This window comes from Microtus oregoni, unplaced genomic scaffold, assembly GCF_018167655.1.
Source record: "Microtus oregoni isolate MIOR12 unplaced genomic scaffold, Mior012 000032F_ref0000030, whole genome shotgun sequence".
Lineage (NCBI taxonomy): Eukaryota > Metazoa > Chordata > Mammalia > Rodentia > Cricetidae > Microtus > Microtus oregoni.
Window position 1 is genome coordinate 1,008,383 of NW_024543091.1, and position 18,927 is coordinate 1,027,309.

At 41.0% G+C, this 18,927-nt stretch overlaps 2 protein-coding genes across 5 annotated transcripts in view; both read right to left on the reverse strand.

Moving 5' to 3' along the window:
* The window catches only part of LOC121466036 (cytochrome b5 reductase 4), a 65,803-nt gene extending 54,733 nt beyond the window's left edge, over nucleotides 1-11,070 (reverse strand). For all 3 annotated transcript variants that reach the window (XM_041679500.1, XM_041679499.1, XM_041679498.1), the window contains exons 1-2: nucleotides 10,869-11,070; nucleotides 6,960-7,113 (exon numbers count right to left, since the gene is read on the reverse strand). In XM_041679500.1, the coding sequence (XP_041535434.1) occupies nucleotides 6,960-7,113; nucleotides 10,869-10,943 (229 nt within the window). In that variant the 5' untranslated portion in view covers nucleotides 10,944-11,070. The remainder of the gene's footprint in view (nucleotides 1-6,959; nucleotides 7,114-10,868) is intronic.
* Nucleotides 11,071-13,260: 2,190 nt separating this feature from the next.
* On the reverse strand, nucleotides 13,261-18,494 carry Ripply2 (ripply transcriptional repressor 2). 2 transcript variants are annotated; one of them, XM_041679501.1, is made up of 4 exons: nucleotides 18,154-18,494; nucleotides 17,861-17,939; nucleotides 17,470-17,534; nucleotides 13,261-13,529 (listed from the first exon to the last, which is right to left on the reverse strand). In XM_041679501.1, the coding sequence occupies exons 1-4, from the start codon at nucleotides 18,237-18,239 to the stop codon at nucleotides 13,373-13,375; spliced, it is 387 nt and encodes a 128-aa protein (XP_041535435.1). In that variant the 5' UTR covers nucleotides 18,240-18,494; the 3' UTR covers nucleotides 13,261-13,372. The 2 variants fall into 2 exon arrangements, with proteins under 2 accessions (XP_041535435.1, XP_041535436.1); XM_041679502.1 differs by lacking the exon at nucleotides 17,470-17,534 and having other exon boundaries at nucleotides 13,296-13,529.
* Between the last annotated feature and the right edge of the window lie 433 nt (nucleotides 18,495-18,927).

The window sequence follows — 18,927 nt, forward strand, 5'->3', positions numbered from 1 at the left end:
CCAGAACCTTGTTAAATGTGACATGAGAAAACAGCAGGTCTGAGCATCTTGTTGCCGGTTACTCAGAAATAAACGCTACTGGTGACAGCTTAGTCTCCTTTTCTGTGCTATGATAAGATACCCTGACCAAAGCAGCTTGAGAAAAAGTTTAATTTGGCTCACAAATCGAGGTGACAGTCCATCACCACAGGGAAGTAAAGGTGGCGCAAACCTGAGTGCTGTGGAATATTACTCTACACTGTGTGAAGTACGCCACTGTGATTGGTTTAATAAAACGCTATACGGCCAATAGCTAAGCAGGATTTTCGGGGCAGAGAGAATGCTGGGAAGAAGAGCAGAGACTTGTCAAGAAGTCAGTCATGGATGCAGAGCGAGTAGCACAGCATTACAAAGTAAAGATAACCAAGCCACGTAAAAGAACACAGATTAAAAGATATGGGTTAGTTTAAGTTACAAGAGCTAGTTACAAGCCTAAACTATGGATGGGCTTTTATAATTAATAAGTCTCTGTGTCATTACTGGGGAGCCAGTAGTCCTGACAAAAAAGCCCAACTACAAATGGCATGAAATATCTGAGCACATATTTCCCATAAGAGCTGAGGAAGCTTTAACATAAAGGTTCTAGATGGCACATGGTTTGGGAGGCAGAGGCAGGTGGATCTTTGTAGTCTGAGGCCAGCCCGGTCTACAGAGCTAGTTCCAGGACAGCTAGGGCTACATAGAGAAATCCTATCTCAAATAAATAAATAAATAAATAAATAAATAAATAAATAAAAGCTCTAAACACACAAAACAGAGCCAAACATGGCTTCCTAGTCTTGTGTCTCAGACTCATGCCGGCCATGGTACAGAGACACATCTCCCAGCACCTCCTGCATGCTTGAGCTGCCAGCGTTACACATGGTAGGTGTAAGGCTTTGCTCATGCAGACAGAAAAGGTTACAGATATGCAGTAACACTGGGTCAGATAGAAAAATCCCTCTAAATAGGTTACAGTGTTTAACAATATACATAGACCTATGGAAAAGAAAATGGAGATAGGCAGTCATAGAAAAAATAGTTTAAAATAATGAAGTCTTTAAAGACAGAGTAAGGTAATAAAAAAAAGTCACATAAAATGGAAAACACAGGGAGTCTGGGTCCTATATGATGTCTTGTTAACTTTAAATTTTTTTAAATGCTAACGTACAAAAACCCAATAGCTGCCAAAAGACATTGGATTATGGAAACTGCTAAATTAAACTAACCTATATATTTTAAAAATGTCATAACTTTAAAATGGAAGTTGGACAATGTGTTGTGTTAGGGGAAAGGTTATGCTTTTGTTTCCACAGTTAACAAAAGACTGTGGAATTCTTCCAGAATAATAGAGCTCAGACTTGACTGGGGTGAGACCTCTTGAGTATCTTGGCTTCAGATATGGGGGAGGAAGACAAAAAAAAGACCACAGGGCAGGCAATGTGTAAGCTGATCCTTTGACATGGGAACAACTCTGAGACAGGATGAGACATGATAAATCTTGTTGGCTACAGAGTCCTCATGAGTTATTATTACATACCATTCTTTCATATGGCATGGATAGAGATTTATATTACAGTTTGATTATACAGTCCAAACAGACTTTAAAGTTAACAGATGCCTTTTACCTGCTTAAATATAAAACAAAAAAATCATCTTTAACTGACTTTTATACACACCAGAAATATATTCCATACTTGTGTTAATGCAGCTATGCATGTCACCTTTGGATGTTTATATGTTGTCTGAGGAAGGGGACCAGACACTAGTGAAAATGGGTGGCCCAGGTGATCTAGAATCTCAGAGTGCCTCTGCAGTTTCCTCAGAGTTCTGCATCCAAAACAGCTTCAAAGCTGCTGGCTGAGATGGTCCAACTTCACAGACTACTCCAGCCAAGGCTTCAGATAAGCCTGTACTTTGCCATTGCACAGATACTGTACAGCAAATAATACAGCTAACTCTCACTGGACTTTGCCATTACCCCTATTTTCCTAGGGTCTCTTAAAGATGCCAGCATCCCCAAACAACAAAAGCAGTCTGGAGAACACAACACCTACATTCCCAAGAGGTGGGGGTGGATGGCTTTTCATTCAATGGGTTATAGATGTCTGTCATAATTTAGGGAGGTTGGTTACAGACTGTTACTGGTCATAGTCAAGGAGACAGCTTAATAAAGGAGATTAGATTCAGGGATCTCTTATAGTGTAGAAATAGTGGGGGGAAAAGGATGGATTGTTGAATCTTCTTTTTAACAACCACTAATCTCAAATATTTTATGTTGGTATGGATTTTGGTATAGTGACACAAATTTAAAATTATTTTTGTTAGAACATACTGTACTTACATGTTTACTCTAAACAAAGTATTGTATCTATGCAGCTCATTTAACAATATAATGTAAATTTCTAGTCCTTTAAAGTTATTATTATAAACTATTTAGGATAACAAAGAAATATAGGTTACTAGTCACCTGTAACAACAAAACTAGTCATGTTAGGTATGTTTTCAAGGTCAAACAGAGATTTATTTTAGATAGATGGTCCTCAAACATTTCAAAGACCTACAGAATATGACATTTAAAATATTTTGTTAACATAGGCCTTTTCTTGACGATGAGACACGTATACTCCTGGTAGCATCAATTTACTTCAAAGATAATGAGCAAAGAAGAAACTCATTATGGATTTTGCTTTCATTATGGCAAGATTAGCCAGTGGGGAAAGAAACTGTTCTTGCCTTGACTGCTGACAGTATGCTGTATAAACTAGAGAAGCAGAACACAAAGAAAAAAGACTGTTTAATTTTGCCAAGATAAGGTGAGATAGTCCTTTAACATTCCTGCTTCATAGAAAAGCCTGCCAGAGATTCTGCAGGACACCCAGAAAAGTGACTGCTGAACTTTGTCAAGACTAGGCAGATCAATTCTTCAAAATTCCTGCTTTATAGATGAATCTGCCTAATATTCTAGGCCTGCAGGCCAAAGATTAAATGCCTCAACACTGCAGAGGAACCTTGGGTGCCTGTCTAGGCAGTCAGATGTCTATAATTTTTATAGGGTTGGAAGTGGCTTGCACTGTACTTGCTGTTTACTTGGGTAATATTATATCCTTCTGAGGTCTTTGATGGAGTTAAAGATGTTATCTCCAATTGATAACTGCTCACAAAGGAAAAATTCATTTTCTCCAACAGAGTCTCATAGGGTACACAAACCACACTTAAGGATAGACCCCATGGCCAGCAGTAGGCAGCCAAACAAAATGAACTCAGTGGTATTTTTGGAAATTTTTGTCTCATAATGCTTTGTCTGGGCATTTCCTTTTTTTAAAAAAAATCGTACAGATCTTTTGCTTATTATATATTATGGTTTACAATTTTGCTTACATAGGTTTTTTTTAAACGTGTGTGTAACTGTGTGTGTGTGTGCATGTGTGAGAATGTGTGTCTCAGGTTGTGTACATGTTTCTTAGGCTTCTACTTTGGCTCTTTTTTATGTTTCTTTGTTTTGCCCTATTCTGGTGTGTTAATTATTAATATTATCATTATTATAGATGCCTGTTTGTATACTAATGAAAGAAAGTGTGGATTTGGATAGGTGAGAAAGTAGGAAAGATCTGGGAGGAGTTAGGGGAGAAGCAACTGTAAATAATATATTGCATGAAAAGCAATCTATTTTCAATTAAAAAAGATAAACTAAAACCAGGAGATAGCATACTTTAAGAGGAAGATGCTCTCTTGACAGTGTCAAGAATCAGGAACCCTTGTAAGAGGACACAGACTGCATAATGGGTACATAGTTTAGCAACACACAGTAGCATTCTCCTTTTCTCCTCTGTGGACAAACGCACACACACACACACACACACACACACGCACACACACACACACACGCACACGCACACGCACACACATACACACACATACAACATTCTATTTTGATAGGTTTGCTTATTCTCGGCATTACATACAAGTGCAATCATACAAAACATACTCGTATATGGCTTCCTTTTTCCACGTAGCATATCTGCAAGGTTCATCCATTTTGTTACGGCTAGGTAATATGCCATGTGGATAAATCACATTTAATTTACTCACTCATCATTGGATGGGCATTTAGGTTGTATTTATGTGTATGAGCTGTATGGATATACATGGTTTCACTAATCTTAGACATACTCATCTAGGAGGAAATGTAATGGGTCATGTGGTATTGACGTGTAGCATACATCCTTTCAGCTGGGTGAGCCTAGTGGAAGGAACTCAAGCTCATTAAAGATCCAACCCTCCTGTCTGTCTTTCTACCTCTATAAGGTAAGCAGTTTCCTCTGCTACATATTCCTAACATCATGTTACATCTTGCCACAGGCCTCAAAGCCTCACAGCTAAGTGACCATGACTGAAACCTTTGAAAATGTTGGCTAAATAAACCTTTTATAAAAAGCTGTTTGTCTTGGGTATTTTTTTTTAAATGTGTAGCCCAGGCTGGCCTCGAACTCGTGATCCTCCTGCCTCTGCCTCCTTCAGCAAATCCTACCGGTGTGCGCCACCACAACCAGCTCTTGGGTATTTTTTAAAGACAAAAATGTTCATACACAGCTTTCTATGCTTGGCGATTTGAAGAATGGGGGAGGGGAGTTTCAAGACCAAAAAGTCTGACAGCACTCAGATAAGTAAAAGGAAATATTTTAAAAACTAAATTTCAGCTTTCATATTCAAACAAATATTAAAGTTCTAGATTATATTCATTCAATAAATATATTTACTGTCTATCATATATGTACCAAGCATTGTGACCAATTTTCTTTTTAACCTTCTCAATGGCAATTTTGAATGTCTCAGTTTCTGAGAGCTTGATTTTCAGTTATCTCCAACTCTAAAGAGACAGGAAAAGCCTTTACAACCTTCAGAACCTCCATGCGGCCACACTATCTCAGATGACTAAATACAGAATGGCAGCACACTCCACTGCAACCTCACACTCAGATCTATGTGACAGTGCCTACAGATAGCACTGCGTTAGCCCCAAGTGACACCTATGCCTATCCGTCATCCCCAGATGAAGGTGCCAGTGTCTCGGGTTAGGTAATTATGCCTGTGAACCACAGTGGCTAACCGTACAGAATTAATGGTTTCACCATACTTTGGGCGACATTTCTCCTTTCTTCTCTTCTATAGGTCACAGAGTCACAGAGTCTTATAGTACAACTCCAGAGCAAGCTCAGGAAAAACACTTCTGGTGGTCCAAGGTGAAAATTTTCCCTCAAACTAACTAAAATATTATGTTTATTTGGAATTCTTGTCCTTTCATAAATGTGAGATTTTCTAGAAGCTAAACAGACATGTAATATCAGACTGGAGACAGTAACACCACAGTATATATGAGCCGTCATCCATTAAACTATACATTAGAGATATTTACCAAAAAAGAAAGTGATGTACTTCTCTATTTTTCTTTTATAAAAGTTATTTTCATAAACATAGGTGTTATTTACAACAAATAGTAGGGTTATTACCTTTATTAAATTAATTTTGAATATTCCTTACTTTTCTTAATTTTAGTCAATAGTAATGTTAGAGAATCAGGCAAACAAAAGTCATTTAATAGTCTCAAAAACTGTTAAAAGACTAGGGGATTTCAAGATCCCAAAAAAGTCTGACACACTTGTTAAGTAAATGTTAAGTAAAAATAAACATTCAGCTGGGTGGTGGTGGCGCACGCCTTTAATCCCAGCACTCGGGAGGAGGCCGGAGGATCTCTGTGAGTTCAAGGCCAGCCTGATTTACAAGAGTTAGTTCCAGAACAGGCCCTAAAGCTTCAGAGAAACCAAAAAACAAACAAAAACAAACAAAATCAAAGTAAACATTCAAAACTAATTTTTGGTTTTAACATTCAAACAAATTTTAAAGTTCTAGATTATATTCATCCAATAAATATATTTAATGTAGATCATGTATGTAGCAAGTATAAGCCATTATAGAACAGAATTTTCACTTACTTAGAATTTTTAGCATTGTTAATTATGTTGGCCCTAAAACATGATGAAAAAAGATACATTCACAAGGTAAAGACATGGTGTAACTCACCATTTTTCAGCAACAGAAATGGGAGTGTCGCTAAGCCTTAGTCTAAAGAATGTGACAACTCTGCCACCTTGTGTTAAATAAAGAAACTGCATGACCACTTTCATTACTGTGTCTACAATTGTTTATCTAGTTCCAACAATTGCTGAACAAAATCTACATACAACTCAATGAAAATTTTAATTCTATCCTTCAGTTATGCTAATGTATGTTATGTACTCTGAAGCTCTGTTACCACACCTTAACATGACAGTCCCAATGAACTGGTTCTTTGTGTACGTGTGTTGTATCAGTTAGGGGTATGTGCACATCTGTATGGAAGCCAGAGGCTGACTTCAGCTGTCTCCTCCTTATGCTTTGAGACAGTGTTCTCACTGCATCTGAATCTGAATCTCATTACACTCTGGTCTCCACAGACACACATGCAACAGCGTGCTCACAACTGTGCATGTGCACCAGCAAGTGCATATAGACACACAATTATGCACACGTGCATACAACACACACACGGTTTCCTTTAGATTCTCAGAGACCACAGGCTCTGGGATGGGCAATTATTCCACATACTGGGTGTCACTGAACATTTTAATTTTATTGCCTTGGTAGTAAATTATTTGGGAAACTCATGCTTCATTTCAAAGGGAATGCAATAGGGATGCTAAAGAAAGATTTCTATTCCAGCCCTATCTTCTGCATCAAATGTAAAAGGTTATAAGGAAGAATACTGTCCAAACTGAGAACGCCATCATCTTATACCAGTGAGGCAATTTGTTGTCACGGTTTGAAACAAATCCTGACTGGGCTGTGTGCATTACCAGTGGAAAACCAGCAAGTTTCTGAAGTGTTAAATAACCACCACCCACCTCTTATGCATATCCAACAGTCGTCTTTCTTGTTGTGTGTCTTAAGCTCCTCTTCAGTTACCTCGATTAGCCTGCCTTTCAGTCCGGTTAAGTCTGTTCCACTTTTGGTCAGTCGAATCCAGTCCATAAGACTTCTGCCTTGCTTTAAAGGTACCTAAGAGTGGAACACAGAAATTACATCCGTTTCAAGTTGGCTGCTTCCCTTCCCGCTTCCTTTGACTTGCTTTTGGGCTTTGTCGCCCTTTTATTCTCCTTTAAAAAGAAATCCTGAGAGGCTGAGATGGAAACATGGCAAGGCTGAGGCTCTCCTGGACTACACAACAAGATCCCATCTCAAAAAATATAAATATATATTATTAAAATATAAATGAATGAAAAGATAAAACTGAAGCCCAACAATTCTGCAAATCCTCTCATCGCTTGTGTGTGAGGAATGTCAAATTTAATCTACCTTATTTGTTGTTTTCAACAGGGGAGGTCCTGCCTTGTAGCTGCTCAGGCTGATTACAAACTGGTAGCCATCAAGCCTCTTGTGTACTGGGATTACAAAGGGAAGATGCCACTGGCTCTTTCTTTCTTTTTTATTTTCTTTTTATAATTTAATCTCCCTTTTATTTTCTTTGACTTTTTTTTACCTTTGGGTAATTTAAATTATTATTATTATCATTATTATCATCATCATCATCATCATCATTATTATTATTATTATTACAGGGAGAGAGAGGCCCTTCCATCTAGTTCAAGAGGTTCAGGAAATTCAGATGCCTAGAATTTTAAACAAAATATTTTTTAGGATGCCTGGCTATGAGAAAGGACTTAGAAATTCTCTCAAAAATTTCCCTCATATTGGTACTAAATCTAAAGTCAGAAAGCTGGGATGTCCAGGTCCTACCTCTGTTACTAATTATGTTACTGTTGCCAATTTGAACCAAAATTTGTGACCTTAACAATCAAGACACTTGATAGAAGATACAGCAATGATTGGCTAACGTGGACCTTTACTGAGTTATTAATATACACAAAACATCAGAAATGAGTTTGCAACAATGTCTTCTGCAAACACACTGGTATAGCATTGAGAAAGATTAGCACTGCGCAGAGGGTGTGGGCAGTGAGGGGGCGGGGGCAGGGGGCAAGGGACAGGGGAGGAAGTTATAAATGAAGAAGTCATTGGCATAAGCACAGGGCAGAAATGTCAAGGCCCTCAGTGTCGCAGATACAGGGAATTGGCAAAATTATCTTCTGGTATTGAGTGTGAATGTAGACAGTGTGTGTAGAAACTAGCCACCACAGCTTTGTCCGGTGGAATGAGTTCCCTACAGAGACCTCCAACCAAGATTAGCTAATCCTGCCTCAAAGATTTCCTGAAACCAAGCGCAACACCAAACACCCTAGGGATACTTTTTTAAAAAAATTCATACATTTTCTTTTTTCCTTCACAATTCATGGAAAATTGTTTTAACTGTGGATAATTTTTTTTCTTACTAAGAACGTTCACATTTCTACTTATAGGAAGCATTTCATGGCTTTTCTTTGGCACAGGAGAATTTCCAGTATTGCTACTCCAGCACATGGGCCATTACTAGGTAAATTAATGGAGACTTGAAGACCAGGACTTTCATTTTCGACTATCTAGTAACAAAAAAGATGGCTACTGAGTGACTTAGGGATGGGCAGTGCATGCACCTTAGACACAGGTCAAGAGGACTCACGCTGTTGACTAGGGTAACAGAAAACATAGGCATTGAATCATGAACCCTTTGCAGAAAATGTCTACCAAACCCTACTTACAGTATATTCAGTAACAGAATATTCTGAGTTCTGTTTTCATTTATAAAATACACTTCCAAGGTTTTCAGGTAAAGGATTGATCCGAATGTGCTTCCTCCCGAAAGCACATGTAATACTCTCCAAGTTGGGGCCCACATATTTAGGTTATGAGGGCTTATGTTGATTATGAATGGGTTTGAAGTTACACATTCTTTTGTGTTGTTTATTGTCCCATGATGTTTTTCACCATATCCAACAAAGCAAAAGGCTATGACAAGACAGGAGCTTCTTTACCCTCCCTTTATAATAAATAAATCTGTCCTTTCTCCATTCTCAGGTATTCTCTTACAATGACACAAAGTGTATTCACAAAGGTACGCCAGTATTTTTTTTATGATAATCTAGTGAAATCTTCTGAATTGAATATGGCCACTCTTCACATCTGTCCAATTACCACATGACAAAGTACCATGAGAACGGTACTGCAGAAACAGGCACACACAAAGAAGCTTGTCTAACTCAACTTTCAGAGTCATATCTATTTTAAGCATTCCTTTATCCCCAAAGTATATAGGTCAGTATCTCTGGGGTACATTCTATCATCTCATTCCACACTCTCATTCTGACCATTGATGAAGTTTTTCTGGCGTCTCAATTCCAACTAAAGAGTGAAGAGTGAGAAAAACAATTCCTATCCCAGAGAAAATCATTGGGCTCTCCATTCTGTAATCCCCAGGGCAGTCAAATCTTTTGAAAACGCAAAACAAATCATGAGTGTCTCTTCTTCAGTGGTTCCTTACAGTTATGTCTGCAAATCCCTCGACTGTGGGTCACACCCTTCACAGCTGGTCATGCTTTGCATTATGTGTTTCAGCGTCAGCTCTTCTATCAAATGCTTTGGCCAAATGGGAAGAAATTACCCCATTGGTATCAGGCACTTGCTCACAGTATTTTCTCCAATCTGACTCCAACCCCTTCTTGGTGATAACACCCCACTGAAGAATGAATTATAATTATCTGTTTACTTATCTGTACTGCCCCAGGCTAAGTTCTCAGAGACTGCATCTTCACCACACCATACTGTATCAGTTACTTTTTGCTGCTGTGACTAAAATCAGCTTACGGGAGAAAGAGTTTATTCTGACTTATGGTTCAGGAAAGGGAGTCCATATGGCAAAGAAGCCATAGCAGCTGTCAGCGGGACACTGACAGACCATGTCACCTGCACACCATGACTCCATGGCCGGTGAACAGATGCACACACATCAATGAAGGAAGTGTTATAATCACATCACGAGCCTACTCGACTAATGTCAACCCTTTGCTAACCTATTTCTTCTTATCCGGAATAGAGATAGTAAAAGTTCCCACTCCGTAGGGTAACTACGAAGATTCAATGGACATAGGAAAAGTCCTCAGGACATATGTGGCCATCGGTAAGCACATAAAACATCTAAATACTATGTATGATTAAAGCTGCGTTCACAGACTTCTGAAAAACAAATGTAAACCTCAACTCGTTTTCTGATCTACGGTCAGGTCTAAGAAAAATAGGAACGTTCAGTGAAGTAACCAAAGTCACATAAAGTAAAACTCAGAAATCAAGTGCCCAAGAAGGCAGAAGTCCCAAAAGAAAACACCAAGATGTGGTCACAGTATAAGGAAGTGCCAAAATAACATAAGCAAATAGCATTCGCCTTGCAGTGAACACAGGGCACATTTTTTAAATTGAAGTTTGTAAATATATATCCGTATTCCACCTGCTGCTAACAGTAACCATATTCAACAAATATTCAAGAGCATGGTATCATATTCAAAGTCAGCCAAGAGTGCCCTTAGAAAAGGCAGTGCTGGGACAGTTTGGCTATCACATGCATAGAGGCGCAGGACTTGGAGAGGTGGCGGTAAATCCGATGGGAGGTTTGCAGACTCCAGACTTCCCTAGTCACCTGTCTTGCAGCGAAGATTCTCTGGCCGTTACTGCTCAACCCTGTCCTTCTGGCAGTAAAGAACAAAAGACTGGAGAAGGCAGCTTGAGGGAGGGAAGCAACCACGCCGGACCCAGGGTGCCAGGCGGACCTACAGAGACCAGTTTCAGCAGCAGGAACAGACTCAGTAGGCAACGGCGTCCTCGCTTACCTTGCTGCGCCCCTGGGAGGCGACGCGCTGCTGGGAGCCGGGGGCCGGGAAAGCCTGGGAAGGGACGTTCAGCATCCTGGGCCCCGCGACCCGGGCCGCGTCCGGGTTCCGCCACCAGACAGGATCGCCTGGCGGGACCCCCAGCGGCCACCACCGCCTGCTCCGGCTCCGCGGCCGGGCAGAGGCCAAGCCCCCGACCCACTTCCGGGGTCGCCAGGGGTCAGGCGCGCCATGACGTGGCACGCTCACGGGAGGCGGGGTGGGGGCGGAGTCAGAGGGAAAGAGGATGGGATGGGAGCGGTGGATGGAGGGGGAGGGACTGTGCGATAGCAGCGCATGCTCAATTAGTCTCTGGTCCAAATTTCAGCACCACAGGGAAATGACAGCTTTCTGCTGGGAGATTAGTGGGTGAAGCTGTTCCCAGGCCCTGGTGCTGATCGAGTCCGACAGTAATTTCCTGTAGATTCCTGTTCACACAGAACACCAGCGCCTGTCCCTTGACAAACAACACCATCAGACTGTTTAAATATAGAAGAAAATAACACTCTAAAAACTTTCAGATTATTGGATGTTTTTCTCCTGCGAAACACTAAGCTCTAGGACCTCACAAATTCCTGAGCTAAGAAGCCTAAGGCAAGCAGCCTCTGCTGTGGGTTAAGGAGAAAACTTCACCTTTCTGCATTCTCTGGAAAACAAATAAAGGACGTTTCCAGTCTCCCACACCATCCACACACTCACATTCTTTCTCCTCCTGTAGCTTTTCTCCTTCCCTGAAATCTGCGGGGAGCTCACCCCTAAATGGAGTAATTTGGTTTGGGTGTTGTTCTTATACTTAATGGTTTGTGTGAGTTTCTGTGTTCGTTTTTTATTTTTTACATACTAATACCCCTTCTCTCCTTCCCTCCTCTGCACCTGCTCCCTCTGCCTTCTCCGCACCCCACCACAATCTGCTCCTGAGAGAGGGTAAGGCTTTTAGTTTCTTAAAGGAATATTTATCTTACTGCTTGGGTTTCTGTAGAAATAAATGGCCATATCTAAACCACACTGCCTATATGATTAGTAATAGGTATCTAACAAAAGACAGGGCTCCTTATACTATCCTAATTTGTTAGCAAGGGAAGCATCTAATGTTGTGGGTCTGGGCTGGTGATGTCTTGGGCCTTCTTTTACATAATCTGAGAGAATATACAGGTCCACAGAGTAAAATCCAACAGAAAGAGAACATTTTCCCAATGAACAGTTTTGTATAACACTCTCCAATTTCTTCTGGTTTCTATTTTTTTCCTGACTCTGGACACATTATTTATTTCTATTATGTAGTCTCCAGAGTTACTGACAGTCAAAGTTGTGATAATTATGTTTTAATATCATAAGAGAAGGTCTGTGAAGATGTTTAGTCATTCAAGCAAGAGGTACTTCTTAGCTGGCTGATTATCTCTCATCTCCACCTTACACATCTTTATTCGCAAATATTGCAGAAAAATATTTTTGAGATATTGCCAGGCAAGCATCGAGCTTGTGGCTTTCCTGCCTCATCCTCACAAGTAGCTCAGATTATAGGTTAATAAAAATGTTTACCTGCAGTTGAACTGTTGACTTGATGATGATGTATAAACTAAAAATACATCATGATTATAGCTTATATGTCACCTTAACCATGAAACCTGTGCATTTTTTGCCTCATTCAATTATGGGGTAAGGTTTCTTATGTGATGGCTATGTAAGAAAAACCACTGAGAATTTGTTTTGCTTCCCATAAGAAAATATTTATATGAGAAAATTGTGAGCAGGGAACTAGAGCAAAGGGGAAATGGATAATGTGAAAATTCATGTCTGTAAAATCTTAGCTTTACTTAAGACAAGAAAACATACTTTCATGTTCTGAACTTTTCTGTACTCCATACAAATAATTCCAATTCAAGCATTTTGTTTTAATTGTAGGAATCCTTCAGTAAGTATTGAGCACCAGATCAAGGACAAAAGGAGAGAATTAGGGTGAGAGTCATACTACCCTCTGCTTAGTTACAGTCCTTAAAAATTAAGAGAAATAAGATTAACTGGAGCATTTCCACCATCAGCTAGCAAACATATACTAGTATATACGACACTCATCGCAGGATGCAATTTCCTTCACTAACTACCAAGATTACATCATCTATAACTACAACATCCAATTGAGATCAATAACAAACAGCAGACATTATAAAAGCCAGTCTTCAAAAAGCAAACAAGTACTATGGCTCTTTGAAAAATTGTAACTAAGGATAAATTTGCAGTTTAATAAAAAGACCAAAAGTATCCTTTGTGGGTACCAGAGCCCAGTGATGCCTAGCTTAAATCCCAACATTTAATTCTAGTGTTGGGACAAAGAAAAGCCGCAACACTTGGTGATTACAAAATAGTTTTATTAACAATTTATATACAAATAAATAACTTTTAAAAGTTTATGATACATTTATACACAAAATTCAAATCCTATCCAGCTCAATTGTCATCAGAAGTAACTAATTAGATTGATTTTCACAGGTCAGCCCCTCAATTTCATTTTCACTATCAGAATCTTCATAAAACGAAATCGTAGCTTGAATTGGGAAGTTTTTCAGGAGAGTCTCTGCTTCTTGATATAAGTAATCGTAACACTTGGACTTGGGCCAGAACAGTCTGAAAGAAGCAGATGACACACCATCCTTATGTTTTACAGTCAGGATCCTGATAGCCACAGAATGATCAATTCCCATAAGCTCTCTATGCTTAACAATTTGTTTACACATTTTAGCGACAGCCTTGAGATGCAGAGTTTAAAACTGCTACTACCACGGTATTTATAAAGTCCGCTTGTCAGAGTACAAATAAATGCTTGATTCTCTTACATCTACATCAAGCTATGGGTTAGATTTAAAACTGGCTGCAACCTCTAAAGCAGAAGATCAATGCTTATCTTGCTTCACGAGTTATGTGTATGTTTATTCTTACAAAATGTAGAAGGTTAGACTTCCATTTTCTAAATTTCCTTAGAAGGCAAAACATCCACCACTGCTCCAAAGACGTGGGTGTGAGTGACAGCCAACTTTACTAGGATGACAGAGTGCTTGGACCCTGAACAGAGACAGCAATCACCCACTGTCCAGCAGAAAACCTCTGGGTATAGCTCTTTGTTATAGATATAGCCAATACACTTGATCAGAAATGTACATGAAAAGTAGTTTTAAAAGCTTGTCTATGCCTCCACAACTAGCTAGGTAGAAAGGCTGCTCCAACGCCAGTCTTTATTCCCAATCCCTCGTCTCTCTTATCCAACCAAATCTGGGAACACTATATCAATGTATTGAGAGTTATATAGGTTCTATACAATTAATTTGCAAGTAAACATCATTACCTCAGAATTTTAAAAATTTGACACTATTGATCTGGCCTGGTGTTCTTTTTTTAAATTTTCATCCAAAGAAGAGAAATAGACAGTGCTGAGCTAACAACTCTTGTGAAGTCACTTTGGTGTAGGGCAAAGAACCTTGTCTACACATAATTAAGTGAGTCTAACAAAGAAAAGATTATATTGTGTTCAGTGTGTTCAATTTTAAAAGACAGGAAGTTAAGCAACAGAGTTTACATAAATTTTCTAGCATAATATATTTAATGTGGGATGCCCTCATATATATATATATATATATATATATATATATATATATATATCTTTTATTGGTTAATGAATAAAGCTGTTTCAGCCAGTGGCTTACAGAGTAAAGCCAGGTGGAAAATCCAAGCAGAGATACAGAGAAAAAAAGAAGATGAAGTCAAGGAAGATGCCAGCCAGCTGCCAAGGAAACAAGACATGTAGAAAATTAGGTAATGCCACAGTCACGTGGCGATACATAGACTAATAGAAATGGGTTAATTTAAGATGTAGTAAGAGCTAACTAGAAATATGTCTGAGCCATTGGCCAAACAGTGCTGTAATTCATATAGTTTCTGTGTGATTATTTGGGCCTGGGTTGGCAGGAAATGAAAGTGCAGTCTCTGTTTACATAATGGTGCCTAATGCGGGGCTCGAACCCATGATCCTGCAAATAAGAGTACCATGCTCTACCCACTGAGCTAGCATGAGACTCTTAATCTCAGGGCCATGGGTTTGTGACCCACATTGGGCACAAAAATGTTTACAATCCAGATACTTAAACAAGTAGCATTTATGCATCCAATAAATGTGGTAGCAAGCTCTTGTGCCAACATAATCCACCAATCAAAAGCGAATAAATCATAAACCCTACCCTCAAAGAACTGACCACTGAATAAAAAGCATAAGACAAACAATATTAGTGAAGATGGAGATTAATAAAACTTAATAAAAAAACTACAATTAATTTTTTCAGCAAAGAGTTGTCTACAATATACCAATATATGTTCTAGTATGTAACTGGAATTGTTAACCTTCCCCATCCAAAACGGTCAGCTGGTATCATCATACTCTGGTCAGAATTTCTCTGTGGACAGTTCTTCCAGGGATGCCATCCTTTTCTGAGTTCTCCCTGTTCTGATTTTTCTTCCAGCTTCGTAGCCTTCCCTTACTCCGTATGCTAGGTGGAGTCTGCTCTTCCCCTATTCTCTGAGAATGGTCAGCTCTTCCCCCTGCTCTGCACTTCTTTAGAATACCCTTACCCCTTTCATGACCTCATCCAGCCTTCATAGGCATAGACCTCACCCCTGTGTTGGCAGGGAAGGTTTTCAGGCTGGCTCCTGGCATATTTGTGTCTCTCTCCCTAATCGCTCTGCTTAGATGCCCTAAAGCACATGCAATACAACACATCCATTTCAGAATTGTTTACTCATTCCCCACATCTGCATTGTCATAGAACGGCACTCACCTGGTCAGCAGTCACAAATTTGGGAGGCATTCTGGCTGTTTAGCTGTTCTTCACCTACCTTCCCAGTGCATTATAAATCCCAGCTCTGTCACCTAAGTACCTCCTACATCTCCACAAGTCCCGATTCCCTTTCTGATGACTTAGAAAGGTTCTCCTTCATTTCTTACTTATAACTACTTCCAATTTCACTTCGGATGCTTTAAATCATTATTCTAGACCCTTAATGATTTTCCTGAAGCATCAGTCTGATTACACCATTCTTCTGGCTAAAACTGATAACCATCAACACCTCCTACAGAGTGAAGTCCATGGGCTCTGGACACAACTCCACATGGAGATGTATAGGCTCTGACCTTCCACTTCCTTGCTGCCACCACTGCAGCTACATCCACATTCCTGGTCTAGGAGCTCTAGCAGGAGCCATGCTGTACCAAGATCCTGTCTCTCATTTTCTATGTCATGTCTTTTGCTCTAAGTGTCCCCTTATCTGACTCTTGGAGACTCAGCGTAGTAACCATAACTAATTTATAATCCACCCTTTGTGAGCTTTCTCCAACCCTTCAACAATTATGTATTTAGTATTTAGTACTCTGAACTCACTTCAAAAGTGACCAAAGTTAAGCTGGAGGGATGACTTAGTGGTTAAGAGCACTGAGTGTTCTTCTAGAGGACCTGGGTTGAGGTACCAGCACCCACATAGCAACTTAAAACTGTCTTTAACTCCAATTCCAGGAGAACCTACTCCCTCGTCTGACCTCTGTGGGCACCAGGCATATACATGGTTCACATACATACATGCAGGCAAAATAATCAGACACATAAAAATAAAATCTTAAAAAAATCTGACCACAATAAACTCTATTTCAACACTTGTCACTTGCTTTCCCTGTGTCCCTCGGTTACTTTTAGCATATGTAGGTAATCAACACATATCAACTACTATACACCACATATAAACACGTAGTCATAGGCCAGGCCTTTAACACGGGCACACAGGCCTTCTCCTAACAGCCCAGAGAACACCACACAATTATAAACATTTCGTCTCAAATAAAAGCTAAAAAACTACAAAGAATTTTATAGAATAGCTGATTTTGTGTGGCAAAAGATAAAACAAACAAAAAACAGTAAAAACAAACAAAAACAGTAAACAGCTGGTCAGCCTTGGGTCACCTTTGACCTTTCTTAGCCTAGTCCAAAGACCCTTTCACTTTCAGTTTCTCTTAAGTATCAAGCTTGATCTGCTACAATCCTGTAAAATGTCTACCCCATTCTTCCTTCTGGTTTGTAAGAAAATAATACATACACTCTGCATGCTGCGCAGACAGTTTCACACTGCCTTAAAAATAATAAATAAATAAAAATTCAAAACAACTTCTCCAGCACAGGGTATCTCCCTTCTTATAACCCAGAGCCTCCTTCACAGCAGGTAAACATCCTGCCACTGAACTAGGTACCCAGGCCCATCCCTTCACTTTCCTGACTAGTCGGTTTTTTTGTCTTGTTGCCAGTTCTTTTAGCATTTACTCACCACGCATCGAGTGACAGTCCTTTTATGTGAAAAATCGGACAGCTTCCCATTCTGTGAATAACAGAATCCTCAGAATGGGAACACAGAGTAACTGACGGCAAATCTTCCAAGAAAGAAAAACTGCAGAACCGGCTACTGAACCAGGCTGCACGATGAAGCCCCCAGGTCCTCCCTAGGGCTGGAGTTGAAGACCTTAAGGCCTGTGACTCACCTGACAGGGTGTTGGTACTGAGAAAGCTTTCCTGGGGCTTCAGTCACTCCAGGGCCACTGGGCAACTAGGAAGGAAAGGAATAAAGGCAGTCACCATGCATCTCTGTAGACATTGAGAAGTTGTGTGCCACCCAGTCTCTGGTTCAGGTAGGGACCGTGTCCCTGGGTCTCTCCTCAAACCAGCTCTTCAGCTGCAACTGGCTACATCACTGCAGAGAATTTCCCAGCCTGCCTTTCATACCTACAGGGCCTGGGGCAGGCACACTGTTAAGCAATGGACAGACTAGGAGCGCAGGTCACCCGGGGCCTTAGTGCCCAGGCCCGGGTTGGAGGTGGGGGTGGGGATGCTCTGCAGCCTGAACCGCTGCAGGCCATGCTGTCTGTCACTCACCGCGTCTGCAGCACGGGGCTCCTCCTGCTTCTCTTTCTCTCTGGGGGTTCGAAGCCAAGGTCTCCAGAAGCCCTCGGACCTGCAGGATGGCAAGCGCAAACCGCGCGTAAAGAACGTGAGCCTGGCCACAGCACACAACCAGGACCGAGCACGGACACTGGGCACGGGCAAGGGCAGCGGGCACAGGGCGAGGGCTGAGGTGGAGGGTGCGTGGGGATGAGCCGGGGCCAAGCAGTCCTCTGGCTCCGCTGGCAGCGGGCACGGAGAGAGGGTGGATCCTGGCTGATAGGTACCCGGGTTGCGCTGGCGACGGGCAGAGACTGCGCGGGGGTGGGAGCGCTGGGCTGTGCGCGCGCTCGGCGCTCTCCGCGGTGTCCATGGCAGCGCGATTGCTCCGGTGTCGCAGCCGGGCTTTATCTAGTCCTCGCAGCCCGCTGTGCTTGCAGACCCTTCGCACCCCGGCGGCCCTCGCTCCGCATAAACAAAACGGCAGCGCGTGAAGACACCGTGGGCCGTGCTCTGGTGTGAACGCGTGCACATCCCAAATGGCCCGGGAATCGGCTGCAGGAGCGAGTGTTAATAGCCCCCCTGACACAAGGCCTGGGAGAAAAACAGCATGTGCCCTAGCCGCCAATTTCCATGTGAAGAGGATAGGAGGGGATAGAATTAAGCGATTCTACACGTTTTGTGTATTTCTGCAAAAATGCCGACGGCTGATAATTGCTTGACTCTTGGCTTGGCTCTCTGGCCTTCAGCAAGTGCAGCTGGCCCTGCAGCTGCCTGTGTTCTAAAAACTGGATATGGAGTAAGAAGAAACAAGAATAGTCTTTATTTTTTCAAACCCTCTGGAACAACAAAGACACACACACACACAAATCAAAGTGTCCCTGTGTATGGAAATATGGATCAATAATAATTATATTTTTACAAAACTGTATAAATAAGTTTTGTCCCAAATCTGTTTATTTGAAGAGGACAGAAACTGTTCGGCAGCAAGAGATAAATTGTAAAAACCTGATCGTTAAAGCCATGAAGGGCAGAGTCAGTTGTGTGGTCTCGGTGCCTTC